This window comes from Asterias amurensis, chromosome 2 (assembly GCF_032118995.1).
Source record: "Asterias amurensis chromosome 2, ASM3211899v1".
Classification (NCBI taxonomy): Eukaryota; Metazoa; Echinodermata; class Asteroidea; order Forcipulatida; family Asteriidae; genus Asterias; species Asterias amurensis.
This window is the reverse complement of record NC_092649.1, coordinates 1,306,235-1,323,936: the sequence shown is the minus strand read 5'-3', so window position 1 is coordinate 1,323,936 and position 17,702 is coordinate 1,306,235. Positions and strand designations below refer to the sequence as shown.

At 38.1% G+C, this 17,702-nt stretch overlaps 1 protein-coding gene across 4 annotated transcripts in view; it reads left to right on the top strand.

Annotated features, from left to right (window-relative positions):
- The window catches only part of LOC139950159 (dedicator of cytokinesis protein 3-like), a 96,558-nt gene extending 80,342 nt beyond the window's left edge, over positions 1-16,216 (top strand). For 3 of the 4 annotated variants that reach the window (XM_071948800.1, XM_071948810.1, XM_071948785.1), the window contains 4 exons: positions 3,386-3,455; positions 4,299-4,472; positions 4,993-5,084; positions 7,130-16,216. In XM_071948800.1, the coding sequence (XP_071804901.1) occupies positions 3,386-3,455; positions 4,299-4,472; positions 4,993-5,084; positions 7,130-7,750 (957 nt within the window). In that variant the 3' untranslated portion in view covers positions 7,751-16,216. The remainder of the gene's footprint in view (positions 1-3,385; positions 3,456-4,298; positions 4,473-4,992; positions 5,085-7,129) is intronic. The other variant, XM_071948793.1, reaches the window with a different exon arrangement.
- The last annotated feature ends 1,486 nt before the right edge of the window (positions 16,217-17,702 follow it).

Sequence of the window (17,702 nt, the reverse complement as noted above, 5' to 3'; positions counted from 1 at the left end):
CGCCAATTCGAACACGGCCACAGTTGTGTCACCATTCACAACCCTGCAGCAGGCATCGGAATAACTCACGGCACCCACAGCAATGGCCGTGATGCCGGTGTGGCAGCACGTTCTGTCCTTCATTAAGCAAACTGTGTACTAGACCGAGCCCCTGTATTTATCCGCTACAGGTCCTCGCTGTCAGATCCATTGATTTCATTGGATACAATCATCGTTCGATAAACGTGCAGTGACATAAATGCCCAAATAGTCACTGCTGTCAACAGAAGTTGACAGCGCATCTCTATGTGAAATGACCGAGGTCGACGGTTAAACTACACGCCGGTTTTGCAATTTTTAGGCCGGTCTCTGGCGTTATTCACTAGCCTGGAAGTGTGACCCAGATGTTCAGGCTAACTGTACAAACTTCTTCTGATAGCCCCTTCTTTTGAAACATCCTCCTCCAGCCCATGTTAGTTTCCCTCATGGAGGACAACATCTATGTGGGACAGTTTTTCCTAGGACACTGGTGTGGCAAGAGTTTCTGTCCCCTACATGGCAAGTTTTGCACAATTTCTTCTGATAGCGCCCTCTGTTGAATCATCTTCCTTTAGCCCAAATTGGGAGATTGCTTGCAGTACTGATCCAGATCCAGAATTTCCCATATGGGGGACACGGGGACACAGGCCCTGTGCTTTTGTTGTGCCATTTGCAAAGTTCCAATCTAAATTTACAATTCCCCTCATGTAGAGCCCCTTTACCAGAGGGAAAATCGCTTTGCCCCTTCAAGAGTGAAATTCAATGCTTGCTGCAGTTGAAGTCCCTATATTGATCATAACTCTCGGCAAATGTTCTGGAAAGTCGGAGGGTTTTGATTGAACCTATGTACAGTAGGTTCATTTATTCCATGTACTCATAAAACATACATCTATCACTTACATATTGTGCCACCTGTTCATATTCTACTACTTACTGTCAGAAATACTTTTTTGTATGTGTATTTCCACATCAAAATAGTAAGTAGGTTTGGTAAGTTCTTCCTTAAACTGAGAAAACTTGTTGTGTGACACTTTCTGTATAATTATTCTCTTCCTACAATTGTCAGATTGTTGTCTCAACTCTTAGCTCTTTAATTAAGAGTATTAAATGTATTTCACACCTTTTTAACGTATGATAACAGACCTACTCTAGTTTCCCCCTTTTAAACTTTCTTCCAGGATTTATTGTGTATTTTTTTCTGAAAGCTTAGGGGGTCAATCTTTCCTCCTCCGACCCCTGATCTGATCCCAATTTCATAGAGCTGCTTTTAAGCAGAAAAAGTTAAAAAGCGCAACCAACCTTGCTTACCAGAATCGTGTTGCTCATTTCTGCTAAGCAGAAAGTTGTTAATCAATATTTTCTGCTAAATCGGCTCTGTGAAATTGTTCCCTGATAGTAGTGACAGACCTGTGCTCAAGTTTCATAAAGCCTGAAAGCTAGGAAACTTGCTAAGCACTAAAACATATTGCTTAGCAGAAACAGGTCACCAGCTAAAACTCCATAAATTCTACATTGTTGTGACTGGTGCACCACTCATTTTTGTTGTTGCCCAGATTTTATTCTTTTTCTAAGCAGGGTTATCTGCTTAACAGCTTTATGAAACTGAGCCTTGTTTTGAACACTTACATGTAGGATGTGAACCCGAGACCTCTCAAGGTCTCTCCACAACCATCAGTTTCTGTCCCTAGAAAGGTCTTTGAACTACGAAATGAGGTTTCGTTGGTAATAGTTACAACAAACGAGGTGCCGGTGTGGCTGGAGATTCGGTCCCCCATATGGCGAACTGTGTACACATTTCTTCTGATAGCGCCCTCTTTTGAATCCTCCTCCTCAGCCCACGTTAATTTCATAAGGGGGGGGGGGGGATAGAATCTCCGGTGGACAGAATTCCCTGGGACACCGGATTAATCAAAAAGATCCTTCCAAAAGATCCTTCAGATGCATGTGCACGTTAGGTACTGATTTACCAATAGGATAGTCAGATCCCTTTTTGGTATGATAAGAATCAGTACTCCTAATTGCTCTTGAAGACAGGATTCATGACAAAGATGGAGGATGCCTGATAAAAAGTCTATCGTCCAATCAGTGGGCTGGTCGATATTCCATCCAATCAGAAGTACCATTGCACTCATTTGTATTTCACTGTGTCGTCATTCTCAACGATCAAGTCTAACCCATCACATTGGGCCAAATTGCTAAGAAGCTCTAAGCACAACCAAATTATGCTTAGCAGAACAGGTTACCAGCCAAAATGCCATGTCATATATTCAACATTTCTGACTGGTATCCTGCTAATATTTGCTAAGCACAAAACCTTGTGTCTGAAATTTGGCCTTGGTCAAAACCAGGAACCAACAGTGTTTCAATGGGAGACTTTTGGGGATGCTCATCAGTGGCAGCAAACTTACTACGGTTACTTGTGGTAATATACACTGTGCCCAGAAGTATACCAAAAGTCTGTGTATGTCTGCTGTCACCTTAGAGTTATACAAAAGAAGGCACCACAACCATGTGACAGTCCTGAATTTCCACAACAAACATTTTCCAAGTGGTCATTTGCAGCAATAAGCCATTTGCGAGTAAGATTTGAGTAAAGTCTTGCCACATCTGTACGTAAGATTTGAGTAAAGTCTTGCCACATCTGTACGTAAGATTTGAGTAAAGTCTTGCCACATCTGTACGTATCAACAGTTTTTTGTTAGTCTGGAAAGTTCAAATGTAAGTGGTCACTAACTGTGACTAAGGAAATCAGTGTTCCAGAAAGTATTCAATCGCCTCGCAAATGGCTTATTCAAACCCGTAAAGACAAGGAAAGAAGTCATGGGCCGATTTCACAAAGAGTTAAGACTAGTCCTAACTTAGGAGGAGATATTATACACAGGTTCCTCTTCTGGTCACTCAGAGGCCCTCGGGGGGAATAGAAGTACACTAGTTACCAAGTTATGTCAGTCAATATGTGTTTTATAATACACCTCGGTCTTAAATGTGATGTAAGAAAAGAAATCTGGAAAAGAAAGGAAGTTTTGTAGTTGCTGTCCACGGTTTAATTCAAGAGAGGGCGCTGTAACCAGGCACTCTTTTCAAAGACTTGTGCCCGCCTGGGTTCTGTTCCTGCAAAACACGCTGGCGTGATCACTAGACTATACTAGTTCATCCTACGTGACCGTGTTTCAGCCACCTATAATACAGAACAAGCAAGAGGTGTGTTATAATAAAACTTAAGGCTAGTCCTAAGACATTTAAGAGGACGAGTAACTCCAGATAAGACTGGTTTAACTATTTGTGAAGTCCACCTCTTGTCTCTCTTTATGAAATTGAAATTTCCCAAAATGACTTCATTTTGAAACTGTGTCTTTTCTTGGCCCAGACTGGTTCCAAGACCAAGCTGCAAGTCAAGAAATCGGATTCCTCCTCCAGCATACCGGACAGATCAAGTAGTAAGTTAAATGCTAGTTCTTTAGATTTAGGCTTAGATTCTGTGCTCAAAACGTGCGTAAACTCAAGGGACAGGTCAGGTCCTTTGAACGTACTGGACCATTCCTTTGGAGTTACCCTCACACATTTGGGATAATAGCACCGTGGACACATTTATAGACAGGTTGATATTTCATTTGTTTGAAACAGCTTTTCAACAGCAATTCCCCCCCCCCCCCCCCCCCCTTATCTGATAGGGTGCGTTCGTTTTTTTATAATTACTTGTATCGAGTATCTTTGTGCAGTGTTTCTTGAGCAATATTTGTATACTTCCTTTTGTAACTTTATGATATTTGTGATGCTTTTAAAGACACTGGACACTATTGGTCATTGTCAAAGACCAGTCTTCCCACTGGGTCTACTCAACATGCATAAATTAACAAACCTGTGAAAGTTTGAGCTCAAGTGGTTGTCAAAGTTGCGAGATAATAATGAAAGAAAAACCACACTTCTGTTTTCAGATGCTGGATTTTGAGACCTCAAAATCTAATTCTGAGGTCTCAAAACCAAATTCGGGAGAATTACTTCTTTCTCGAAAACTACATTACTTCAGAGGGAGCTGTTTCTCACAATGTTTTGTACTATCAACAGCTCTCCGTTTCTTATTACCAAGTCAGATTTTATTCTCATAATTATTTTAAATAATTACCAATAGTGTCCACTGCCTTTAAAACTTGTGCGAGCCATGGAATTTCTTCTTTTTGGAGAGTATTAAAGTTTCTTATGTCTGATGTCTTATGTACGCTTTGCATCATTGAAATTGAATTGAGTTGAATCATTGAGCCCTCTGTCATTGCATTTTACAGCTGCATCTCTCCAGTCTCCTGATTTTCAAGAAACTGGAAGTCCACGATCTCTCACCCCGACCGATAAACATCTTAAGTCTCCTCATAAGGATAACCTCCTTAGAGAGAACTACAAGGGTCCTACCCTTCCTCCTAGGTACAGCAATGGGTCCAGACCCAACTCATCTGGATCAGGTATGTATATTTACAATAACAAGCAGGTTCTTATATTGACCCCCTTGCACGCGCGTCACACACGTCGACTGTGCCACGCTCACCATTTTGGTGGTCAATAGGTTTACGTGTAAATGCCGTGTCGCCTAAAATGCACACTTCACTGATTAACGCATAGCGACATTGCCCCACAAAATGTTGCATCCAATATTATTCTGATGATGACGTCGGGTGAATTGGGTCAACATGTAGGATTTTGAAACTTGCATGGTGGAAATACAATGTAATAAAGGTTTGCAGTAACAACATCTGATGATAATCTCTAAATGAGTTGGGGTGGTTCTGAAAAAAAACTGTTGGTTTCAAATCCACTTAAAACAATGTCTTGGACAGTCTGTACTATTTTGCAGTGTATTTTTTATTTAATATAATATAAAATAAAAAAAATTATATTGTATTGCGCTTCAATCCTTTGGAAAGGCACTATATAAATGTATGTTAAATAATAATATCAATAAATTTTCTCTTTATGTTGCCATAGTAACGAGTAGTTCATCAACCACCAGTTCACGGGATGACGCGGGGGCTGCCGTGGACGATCCCAATGCACCTCCAGCCTTGCCAGAAAGGAAGGTACGTCTATCCATTCTGATCACAGTCATCTCTAATTGTTTTATGTTCTGGTTTACCCTTACAGTACACCGATGTATACTCAGTACTTTCCCGAGTCCTAAGAAAAAAATCACATGCATATTACTTAGGAGGGGTTTAACCCCCCCCCCCCCCCTGGCAATTCTAGACCAGATGTCTGACAAACAAGACCACCGAGATTGCTCGGTAGCTAGAGGCAGTTCAAAATATATATGGTTTGGCAGCGGGTGCCGCAATGATTAAACAGATGTTAAATTTGCGCTTGAAAATAATATGCTTTATCCCCGCTGCAAATTTAACAACTTTTTTTCGACTCTTTGACACCAATCAAGTGAGAGTTCAAACTTAGTTTTCTTATCATTCTATTCTAGGCTTTCATTGGCTGCTTTTAAATCTCATACACTATTCTAACCCTTTTAACCCTTTTTTATACCATTTACTGTTAGATGCAGAACTAACAGGTACAACCACAAGTGTGTTCCCAGCTTACTGCTTTAAAGGGCACTTTTGCTGATTATGATCGTGCCTTCACCATATCATTGTCTTTATGCATTTATGCTACTAAAATATAAATATTGAATTGAATTGAATTGATTCGTTGAACAAGCAGTGCGGATTGTTTGACTTGGGGCTACCAGCCTAGCCAGCCTAGTCTTGTTTTGCCCTTTTAAAATTAATTGCTAATTGTCAGGTCATATTTTTTTTAATACTCTTTAGGACTAATACTATTTTTTTGTCTACCCTGTGTTGATCCTTTTCTGCCCTTTTTTTAAATTGATTGTCAATTGTCTGGTCATATTTGTATATATTATTCCACCTTCCTTTGTTTTATTACCATTTTTAATATGTCTCTGTTCTGTGCAATTTAAAACAAATTCTGACATAACTTAATGGTCTTTGAAGGGTTAATATCTGGTATTCATTGAGCTTTGACCATTCCTAGAACCATGTAAACTCAGTGTGCATTAGGTTAGGAATGACAGACTTCCTGGTCACAGTGTTTAAGTACACTCTTGTTAACCCCAGGCCAGCTTGAACTGGGCTGTCTCTGTTCCTATTTCCCTGCTGTTCCCTCTCCCAACCATTTCCTGCCATTACCCAATCCACCCTCATCTTTCATCTTTTCTGCTATTCAGCCTGTATGCCTGCAGGCAGTTCTGTAAACTATGCTTTTTGTCTTTTTATAGCTAAACTTTTGTTTGCAAGTATTGTTTCTGTACTTTGTGAAATGGCAGAATAAATGTAAATAGTTACTCAATTACTGGCAACTGAACTGGCCCAAAAATCTCTACAGACACTGGCCACTATTGGTAGTTGTCAAAGACCAGTCTTCTCACTTGGTGTATCTCAACATAATACATAAAATAACAAACCTGTGGAAATTTGAGCTCAATTTGGTTGTCGAAGTTGCAAGATAATAATGAAAGAAAAAAACACCCATTCTTGTCACATGAAGTTATGTGCTTTCAAAATCAAATTTTGTGGAAAATTAGTTCTTTCTCGAAAACTACGCTACTTCAGAGGGAGCCGTTTCTCACAATGTTTTATTTGTCTCCATTACTTGTAACCAAGTAAGGTTTTATGGTAATAATTATTTTGAATAATTACCAACAGTGTCCAATGTCTTTAAGACAAACCTATATTTACATGATTTTTTTAACCACTGGGTTTACCTTTATTAATGACACTAGGTTTCTATTTTTAGCATTGCCAGGTTTCTGAATCAGTCTTTATCCTAACTGTTTTTGACTGATTATATATAGTTAATGTACCAGCAACTATAAAGAGCTTTTAAACGTTGTTCTCTACAGTTTTAAAACTGTATGGACTGTTTTTGCTTTTTTATATTTGATTGATAAGCGCCTAGAAGCATGTTTCATAGATGGACACTTAACAAATTGTCATTATTATTTAACATTAATACCCTTGCATGTAGGTTTATACTTGCTTCGGTTCTTCATGTAAATAATATTTCATTTTATTTTATTTCCCTTCCCCCCCAAAAAAAATATAACCCCCCAAACTAGCCTGCCACTCAGGTTGATTCCTCCTCTCCACGATCCATCTTAATCGACGCAGCAAAACCCTTACCTCATGAACTACCGGAGAACGGAGACACCTCCCCACCCCCTCCTCTTCCTACCAAGAAGATAAGCATTGGAGGGGCTAACCCCATTGCCTCCTCAAGACGACGAACAGGGTACGACCAAGCGCCCCCGGCGATACCAATCAAGAACCGGTCCCATTCCATATCGTCGACCGTCAACAGACTGAGCGATGGTGATTACTCCCCAAGATCCTCCTTAGGCGAGGGAGATGAGGCCCCTCCGCCCATCCCGAGCCGGCCTGAGAAACGTTCCCTCACCAGCCCGCTTAGTATGGACGTCGCCCCACTGTCACCCAGCCAGCATTCCCCCATCCCACTATCGCCCGGTCTGCTGACTCTAGAGCCGATTCCAAGCTCGCCGCCCCCGCCTAGCATACCCCCTCCGGAGCTCCCTGAAACGTTACCGGCTCAGGTTGAGAAACTTGCTGGTGAGTTGAAAACTGAATCTAACGGTCGGTTGAAGGTACCCCCGCCAGTCCCGACGAGACCTAAGTCCAGAAGAGGCTCAACCCCCAACCCTGAGCCATCGGACATTGTTTAATCTATTTTGATTTTCAGTATCGGTAGGCATAGGCTTTTTTTTGACAATCAGGGATACAACCCAAGCTAGCTAAACCCTTCGGTGCACAGATTAATGCTAAGAAAGCAAAAACAAACACCATGTTCAACCGTGTTTCTTTCAAATTTTTCAATAGCACACTTTGTTGAACATCACACCAAATGAAAGCTCTACAATCGCTTTAACCAAACGAATCAGGGCGTTATAATATGGGGTTGTAATATTTAAGTTGTGACTGTTTAAAAAAGTCAAATTTGACGGTTTTTGGTGGTCATTAGCGACCACCTTGTGCCCAAGTTTTTTGCCAACGGAGGTTGCAAAAATAGACGACCACAGTGTAAATATGTCACACAAATTTTTAAACGAAGTGTTAAATTTGTTGGAAACGAAGCAACCAATCGTGATGTTCTTCCTACTTCCAAATCATGTCCAGATATTTTTGCCCTAGGCAAGTTGGATACATTTTTTTAAGAACAAGGCCTGAGAATTCTATAAAAACCTATAAGCCATGTGTACATGTACGTCAGCGCTTGCACTTAATAAAATGTTCCTGTTTTTTTCTGAGCACCAAAATATCATGCCTGTTGTGTTGTGTCTAAAGAACAACAGCCTAGGCTCAGAACAAGCAATTTGCTTCTGGTGGGTCCATTCTAAAGTGCGCTTATTAACTCAGTTTTATCATTCCCTCTTAGCTTTCTCTACTCAACGGTGGTAATTACATGTACGTTTAGAAAATGCTTGCTTGGTGGCCCCTGTAATTTCAAAGCTTTTTAAAGTATCCAAGCAAGGGTTCGTTAGCTATATTCTCTCTCTTTTTTTTTCTTTGCTAAACAGTTCATGTTTCTTTTTGCTGTTTGACATCAAAACACAAAAAATATACCACAGGTTTAACGGAAGAGGAGTTGCGCAGCCTAAGATATGACAGTCTGTAAGATATCACCATGACAACAACACAACAGCCAGTGAGGTACTGTTTCACACATTGTGTCTCCCACGGTGGCGGGCTAACTGATTTGTAAATTAAAAACAAAAAAAATTAAATCATCATTCCTTCTTCATTCCACACTTGCCGTCCTTTTTTTTTTTACTCTCCTCGTTGCCAAACTGTGAATGTGCATTTTTGTTGAGTATGTAAAAGTTAAATGTTTCGCGCTGTTCTTGAAAGAGCATGTAGAATTTTTTGAGGCAGTTTTTTTTAAAGAATGTGCATCATCAGGGTTCCAGCATTTTGAACCTGTGCTTATGGTTAACCATAAGTGACGACAACAACAAAAATTCTCTTGATTCTTAGAGTTTAGAACAAAACAAAGTTACTTAGTTTCCTTAGTTACTTAGAGACGACTAGAATTTTTAATGGCAGACCATTTTCAGACAGTAGATGAATGTAAAGTCAGCTCAACGGGTCAATCCAATTGGTAGGCAATGATGTTTTAAGCCAAAAGTGCAATGTTAGCGAATGGTAAACATAATCATTAACGTTTGTGAACACTGCACTTCCAGCAAAAAATTGACACTGTGACCTCACAACGAGATAGGGTCTGCGGCTGTGCCTATTGCACACAATATTAGCTATGCAGAACGAGTATTCCCTTGTGCCTATTGCACACAATATTAGCTATGCAGAACACTCTAGTAGTCCCTTGTGCCTATTGCACACAATATTAGCTATGCAGAACACTCTAGTATTCCCTTTTCTAAGGAGTTCCCCTGTGGGGATCAAGTTGAACAAAGAAAAAACGCTGTGGGGACCTTTAATCAATTGTGAAGAGAAAAAAACAGCAGTGTAAATGCCTACCCTGTGTTACCACTGGTATCCCACTGAGGTTTTGCCAAACACATTAATTTTGTTTTTTAGCATTATTTTTTGCTGGAACGGTCCATCATAATTGTTCCCAGATGTGACTGATGTTTTATACATGTAGTCAATTACAATGAACAGACATGGTTAATGATAGATAATGCACACTGTTCACGCGACAAACAAACAAATCAAATATATCATCGTTTACCAAAACTTTCACTAAAAAACGGCACGCACTTTGTAGTAAGTGAGTTTATTTAGAATTGGAACTTGACTGTTTGTATTTATTTGCCGTTACTGTTAGGTCAGGTTTTTGCAGTGAATTTAATTTGAGAGAGTTTAAAACAGCAAGCTCCTATAAATAAGGAAGACACTCAAAGCACCTTGCATGGATATGAACTTTAAGTAATTGTGACTGTGTACTTATGCAATTTATTCCTTCATTAATGTTATAACTTTTGTTTATCTGAGGTTGACATGAAGCTGTCGTTATCGACCAGTGTTGCAGAGCAAACCTCTATTTCTTCCTGTGTAACCTTTCTACTGTCTGATCATTCAATATTATCCACTGTGGGTATGAGTAATATATGCACTATGCCAACCCAAAGTATAATATCATGTGATGAACGCATCTACACATTACACAGTCAACCCTCCTACTAACTAACCATTCAATATTATCCACTGTGGGTATATAAGGAATATATGCACTACATGTATGCCAACCCAAAGTATGATATCATGTGATAAACACATTACGCAGTCAACCCTCCTACTAAATGACCATTCAATTTTATACACAATAGTAAAGAAACACTGTGCTAACCCAAAATATGATACCATGTGGTGAATGCATCTACACAGCCAACCCTCCTACTGCAGCAGGCATGCAACTTTTCCTTGGATCAGCTGATTTCCTCTTTTGAATCTCAGTTTTACCATTCAAAATTGAAAAAATACTATACACAATCATTGATCTTTTTTAGTGAAGTTACAGTGGCATGCCTGAATACAACATGTATAACACTATTAGGTTTTGATAAATCTCATCATATCCAGCCAAACCAAACAGTGCAGTACTTGTCCACCATTTTTCAATATTGCTGATGGAGTTCTAATGGTTGGTCATTAAATGCATTCAGAGGGTTGAACGATGTTTTCTTGCATGTAAAAAAAGGACTTGTATTCATAGCATTGAAGCCCTCCCATTGCATCCACTACATCCATGCCTCTTACCTCAAGATGCTTCTCTTTTTCAATCTTAAAGGCACTGGACATGTTTGGTAATTGTCAAAGACCAGTATTCTCACTTGGTGTATCCGAACGTATGCATAGAATAACAAGTCTGTGAACATTTGGGCTAAATTGATCATCGAAGTTACAAGAGAATAATGAAAGAAAGAAAAACAAAACCTTGTTGCACGATTTTGTGTGCTTTCAGATGCATAATAAAAGGCTTCAGCTGAGGTCTTTTATTATTATCTGAGGGAGAAATTACTTCTTTCTCAAAAACTATGTTACTTCAGAGGGAGCCGTTTCTCACAATGTTTTATACTACATGTATCAACAGCTCTCCATGGCTCGTTACCAAGTATGTTTTTATGCTAACAATTATTGTGAGTAATTACCAGAGTATCCAGTGCTTTTTAGGCTGGTTTATAAATGAGAAATAATGAGCATTATAAAGGCTGTGTCGAATGAGGCAATTTTTACAGGCAACCAATTTCTTACGCTATTCAAAGAATAGTATATTAACAATCAAGTGTGAATTGACTCTCTCCTGGATATTGCCTGGAACTGGCTGCCTGTAGATTGCCTCATGTGACTTCCCCTAAGGAACAATAATGCCAAGCACAAAGTCCATCATTCTGGTTTATTGAAATGTTCAAGAATTTGACCAGATCATTTTTAAATGATTTGTTTTGTCATGCAAAATCACCTCAAATAAATAAGGCTAAAAGCCACCCTTTGTAAGAGGCTCCATGAAGAAAATAACTCATATAAGGGGAGCTGATTCAAGGAATTTATATTCCTCTAAAAAATAATCTAGATTATAGGTGAAGGGTAACATGCACTGGGCAATGAGTTCCAAAGAGATGTAGTACAAGGAATAAAGCTGTTAGACAGGCTCTTTATTCTACATGTGTGTATATAAATATGAACCAGCCATCCTCCTTCCCACACCACTTTGTTTCATTGCATCTTACATGATGTATTGCATTCCTTCTTCATCTTCATTCCCAGCATCATCTTCACCCTCCTTCTTTCTTCATTCTTAGCTCAGAGACAAATGCTCCTGCAAAACTATTAGGCATGAAATTGTTTTTTGCAAAAAGTAAAGATGAAACTTCCAAACACACTAAATGTTGCATAGCGTTTTTACAGTTTTCTACGACACTCGTCCAAAAAAAAAGGTAAGGGGGAATAAACTGGGCTCACCATCATGGCTTTCTTACTGCAGAATTCTGTGCTTGTGGCCCATAGCATCATGTGTTTGTAGAGGGCGGTATAAGCACAGTATTCTGTGGTAAGCTGGTCCCAATTTCATGGCTCTGCTTACCGTTAGCACAGAATCGGCGCTTACGTACTCTACTTTATTAGGCATTCTACGCTTACAAGGCTAGCGCAGAAATTCAGCGCTTGCATGTAAGCGGGATATCATGATCGTAAGCGCAGAATTTGGCGGTAAGCAGAGCCATGAAATTGGGCCCTGATCGGCTTAGTAATCCTCAAGCCTGTTTTTTCCCCATGTTTTTGTGAGTAGGTACAGCAGTTTCTCTTAGTAGAGATAGTGTACTTGTACATGTACATGAAATGAAGCCATTCAATGGGGAAAAAGTTTCATAAAGGATTTGGGTACTTTTTGTAACACAAAACACAATGTCCACAGGTTTACATTAAACTTAAACCATTTGAAGATAATGATCAACTTTCATAACTGTAAGTTTAATGTAAATCTGTAGACATTCACTGATTACCTTGGTGATCATGAACCCAAAAGGCACACTTAGTTGGATTTTAGCAGGAGTATTTGGCTGGTTCGAGCAACACCTGTGCAACCGCCTTCCAAAAATGCACCCTCATAACACTCAAAATTACTGTCTGCCCGTAAATTACTGTGTGGATTTGGCTGACATGATGAATGCATGTGGCCAATACAAGACGCTGCTAAAGTTTATGAACCTAGTCAAGCATCTACTTACACGACTTAAATTGTAAAAAGCTTTCTTAAGTTTGCCTTTAAGAAGGAGAACTATGAAACTATCATTGCTGTATATTTGTTGAAGCTATACAATCAAAATAGAGGTTAACATAATAATGTATATAAAAATGTATATAATATTTGTAAAATGTAAACAGACATTTTGGTAGATCTCTTTTGGACTATTTTGTTTATTCAGATTTATAAAGCTTGACATTCCTCTATACTGTTGCATGTACAGTGAAAGATGTTTATTCAGCTCATCGGCCATGAATAAATTAAAGTTTTAAAACATGTTTGGTTTAGGTCTTCCAAAAAAACGACAACAACAGCAAACCCCTATTTAATTTTTTCTTAGTTTTGTGTTCTTAATATCGGAGCTGATAACAGAACATTGTGAGGGTGGTTTTGCTGTTCCCAATGGGAGACTTTTGAGCACTACCAGACTTACCAGGTAAATTTCCATCGTTAAGTTCATTCTGAGTATGCTCTCATTACCAATAACAATTGATCTACCTGGTTAGTCTGCTGCCACCTAGTGTCCCCAAAACGGCTCCCATTGTTGTCCCATGAATTTCTGAGACTTTGTTTGATATTTTTGTAGAGTCGTAGCTAATCATGACGCAATGAAATTTGTTTTATATAAAAGGACCAGTGATATAAGTAGCTAATTTTATACCGTTGACTTTTTGTAGTGCATTTAAAGGAAGGGGAGCTGTTTGTAACGATGTTACAGCTTATACGCAGACGGTGTGATAGACATGAATATTGACGATTGTCGTCAGTTTTTGTAATTTCATGACATCTTTAATTTACTTAGAGGATAGAGGTGACGAATTGATAGAATTTATGAATTTTACTGAATGGTTAGTCGGAAAAATGAAATGTAGAACAAGATTGCAATTACTTACTATATTTTATCTAGTGTTTTTTTCATTTTCGTTTGTTCCCTTTCTGTTTTTGTGTACCTTTTTCAATGTAGCCTTTTGTAAAAATGAAAGAATATCTTGACCATATTATGACTCTGATAGATAATTAGCATAAAAAAAAATCTTAGTTTCTGAAAGGGGCCCAATTTCATAGAGCTGCTAGTAGGCTGATTTTGAACTTACTGTACAAGTTTCCATTTCACAGCGTTTCTAACCGTAAGCACACGAAAAGGCATACTAACCTTTCGGTGCTTACTGCATGAAAATGAAAGTCGTAACAATGCAAATCCATGGTGAATGCACAAGCTGACTGCTCTATATAGATAACAAGTAGCTAAGCACAAATAAATTATGCTTAGCAGAATAAGATCCCCAGTCAAAACACCCTATTACTCAATAGTATCCTGTTTTTTTTTTTTGCTGAACAGTAAAACGATAGCCGTATTTTCTGCATAAAGTAGCTCCATAAAATTTTGCCCAGCAGTCTAGAAAGATTCCTTTATCGTGATCAAGATTACTTCAGAGGGTTTTATTAATGCAGTATTCCTATCATGTAATATGATTAAGCTCTACACTATGCTGGTGTGTTGTACTTTCCACCGGGTATGGAACCGGCTCTTCTACTAGTGGCCTCATTTTATAGAAGACAATCATCAAGTTCAAGGCTCAAGTTCATCTGGTGACATGACTTTAGGGATTCTGCAAACCTCACCATTACGAGGAGCAGTTCTTAATACCCAAGTTCACAAGACACTAGGATTAAAGGAACACGTTGCCTTGGATCGGACGAGTTGGTCTATAAAAAGCGTTTGAAACCGTTTGTTATGAAATGCATATGCACGGTTTTCCTTTTACGTCGCGAACTAACACGGTCGGCCATTTATGGGAGTCAAAAATTTGACTCCCATAAATGGCTGACCGTGTTTGTCGACGAGGTAAAAGGAAAAGCACGCAATTTCAAGGCATATTTGTGTGGATCATTGTATTCTACTTTTCAACATCTTTCTACCCATATGCATTTCATAAAAAAACGGCTACAGAACGCTTTTCAAAGACCAACTCGACCGATCCAAGGCAACGTGTTCCTTTAATGTTCAGATGAGTTGTACCTATTACCATATTGATGCAATTCACCCTGACACAACATCATTACAATAATCTACATGTAGGTTGGGCCATTTTGGAAGTTGAAGTGTGAATTGTACATGATGCAGCCTTTCTGCAAGGGGCCAATATGCAGTGATTTGTATTGTGACATCACACTTTGCTTGGCAATTGAGATTGATGTACATCATTAAAGATCGGTCTTAGTCTTAGCTCTTTGTGAAGTCGAGCTCAGGGTTCAAAAGAAAACAGTTTCAAGATTGCTGATAGTAATAAGCCTGAACAGGGACTTTAAAAAGTAAATTTTAAAAAATGAGTCATAAATCATAAATTTAAGTTGTAGCCAAAGATTGAAAAGACCCTTTGAAGTTAAAAAGGAATGCAATCTATAATAACCGTTGATGCCTGCACAAGGTGGAAGACAAAACCTGCTTAAAGCAAACAAACACTAGAAATAGGTTTACAGCCAAACTTCCAATTCGTGTGTACCTATTTGTGACTGGTTTCCTGCTACATGTATTTTGTTGCATGCAGATACTAGTTTAGCAATAATAAAAAAAAAAAACCAAAAAACCTAAATCAACAATCAAACCACAAGACCTCAAAAACATATTATTTTTAAAGCTAATAATTGGAATCAGTGCCTTTTAAAAAAAGGAGGGTATATGACCAGCTTTGTTACATCTGCCAACAAAGTTTTTTTGACATTGGCTGATCACCTTCAAACTCATTCAGGGGAAACGTTCTCAGGGTAATAGCTTGGTCATCACCTTTGTGACCCTTGACCCGGAGGTCATTAGGTCTTAACTTTCCTTGCACTTCTGTTAGTTCTCTCTGATGGTAGGTGACACGCTACTCCTTGCTGATAAACTTTGCAAGGTGTTTTGAAAATACCGTTTGATGTGTTTGTATATAGATTTGATACAAATTTTGCAGCAAAGTCATCCACTAATCTGTTGTTTGTATTGTGAAGATATACTCAGAAAGCATGTGTGATAAGAGCAAATTGGGCTCTTTTTTAAAATAACAAACTGGAATGGATAACTGTTTTGTCCTTCACATTGTACATGTATATGTATTAATGTATCTGTTTTATTTGCAACAGATGTGTTAAAAGCACTGTACACGCTTGGTAATTGTCACAGACCAGTGTTCTCACTTGATGTCTCCCATCATAAGCATACAATAACAAGCCTGTGAAAATTTGGGTCCAATTGGTCATCGAAGTTGCGAGAAAATGATGAAAGATAAAAACACCCTTGTTTAATGAATTTGCTTTCCGATAGAAATAAAAGACTACTAGCTAGAAGTCTTTTATTATTTTAGTGAGAAATTACCTATTTCTCAAAAACTACGTTTCTGCATACACATGCATTCTGCAATCTGTGGCATTTTTTTTTTTTGGGGGGGGGGGGGTAAAAAAAAAGGGGATTTTCCCTGATGACCGATGAATGATATTCGTTATGTAATAATCGTGCCCTGGTTTTTTTTCCGCCTGATTAATTCAATTTTTGCATATTGAGGTTGGAACCGGGATTTTTTTATTTTTGATAAAAAAAGACAATTCCACAAAAGAACAAAACAAGGGTCAAATATAAAAATGCTTCTTTTTTTCTAAAACAATGATGCAAAAGCGATAGTATTCTGAAGTTTATGGAAATAAAAAATAAATTCCCACTAATGCCAGAGAATGGAAAGTTTAAAGTAAAAAGAATTGTGAAAGAAAAAGAAAAAGTTTCAGACCAATTTGTTACATAACAGGGTATTTTTTCCACCATTATATACAAGATCTTGTCTTGTGATAACTCTATATCTCTCATACCTTTTAAAAATATTTTTTATATAGGATGTACAACATTGAGCTTGTAAATTTCAGTGCAGGTGTAGACTAGACACCAGATTCTCGTTCTAGAGATATTTCAATTTTGAGGTATTTTTTTTTAGGCATGATGAACTTATTTAAAAGTAAACTGCAATTGACACGCTGTACTTACAGTTTATCCTCAACATTGGAGAGAAATCTAACCACACATAAATTTATGAAATGAAGTTATTGGCTAATATTGTATAAGAACATATCCATTTTGTAGTTGTAAATGTATTTTATCCTTTATCTATACTATTATCATTTAGTTTATTTCAATAACTGATAATATATTTTGATAAGGGATTGCCAATATATATCTTGACTTATTTTTTTTTATAGAGCCTCTTTTTTAATATAAAAACCTTTCATTGTAGTCAAATGATCAACTGTATTGTCTTAAAAATGATTGCAATCAAGTTTTGACTTAAAATAAAATAAAATATTAAATGCTGAAGATGTAGAAGGATCAAATGAAGCCGCTGCTCTTACAAAATATATTATTCCATGGTCATCGAAAGCCAAGAATAAACTGTACAGATTTGAAGATTTGATGTTTGTGAATTTGTCGTCTGAAAAGTCATGCCGCAGTTGTGTAATTATTTCAGGGCATTTTCCACAGTGACTCACGTTACATCAGCCACTGCAGTAATTTCCCTGACTTAAGAGAACAGTTCAAAGGTCAGATTTAGTTTTTTATCCACTAATTTTCCAAGAGAGAGTCCTTATGAAAATAAGGGGGTATTTTTTTTAAGTCTCTAACCTCGCATTAAAACAAGCCAGTGTTAAAGGCAGTGGACACTATTGGTAATTACTCAAAATAAGTATCATCACAAAACCTTTCTTTATTACCAGTAATGGGGAGAGGTTGATAGTGTAAAACATTGTGAGAAACGGCTCCCTCTGAAGTGAAGTAGTTTTCGAGAAAGAAGTAATTTTCCACGAATTTGATTTTGAGACGAGCATCGGAAAGCACACAACTTCATGTGACAAGGGTGTTTTTTTCTTTCATTATTATCTCGCAACTTCTACAA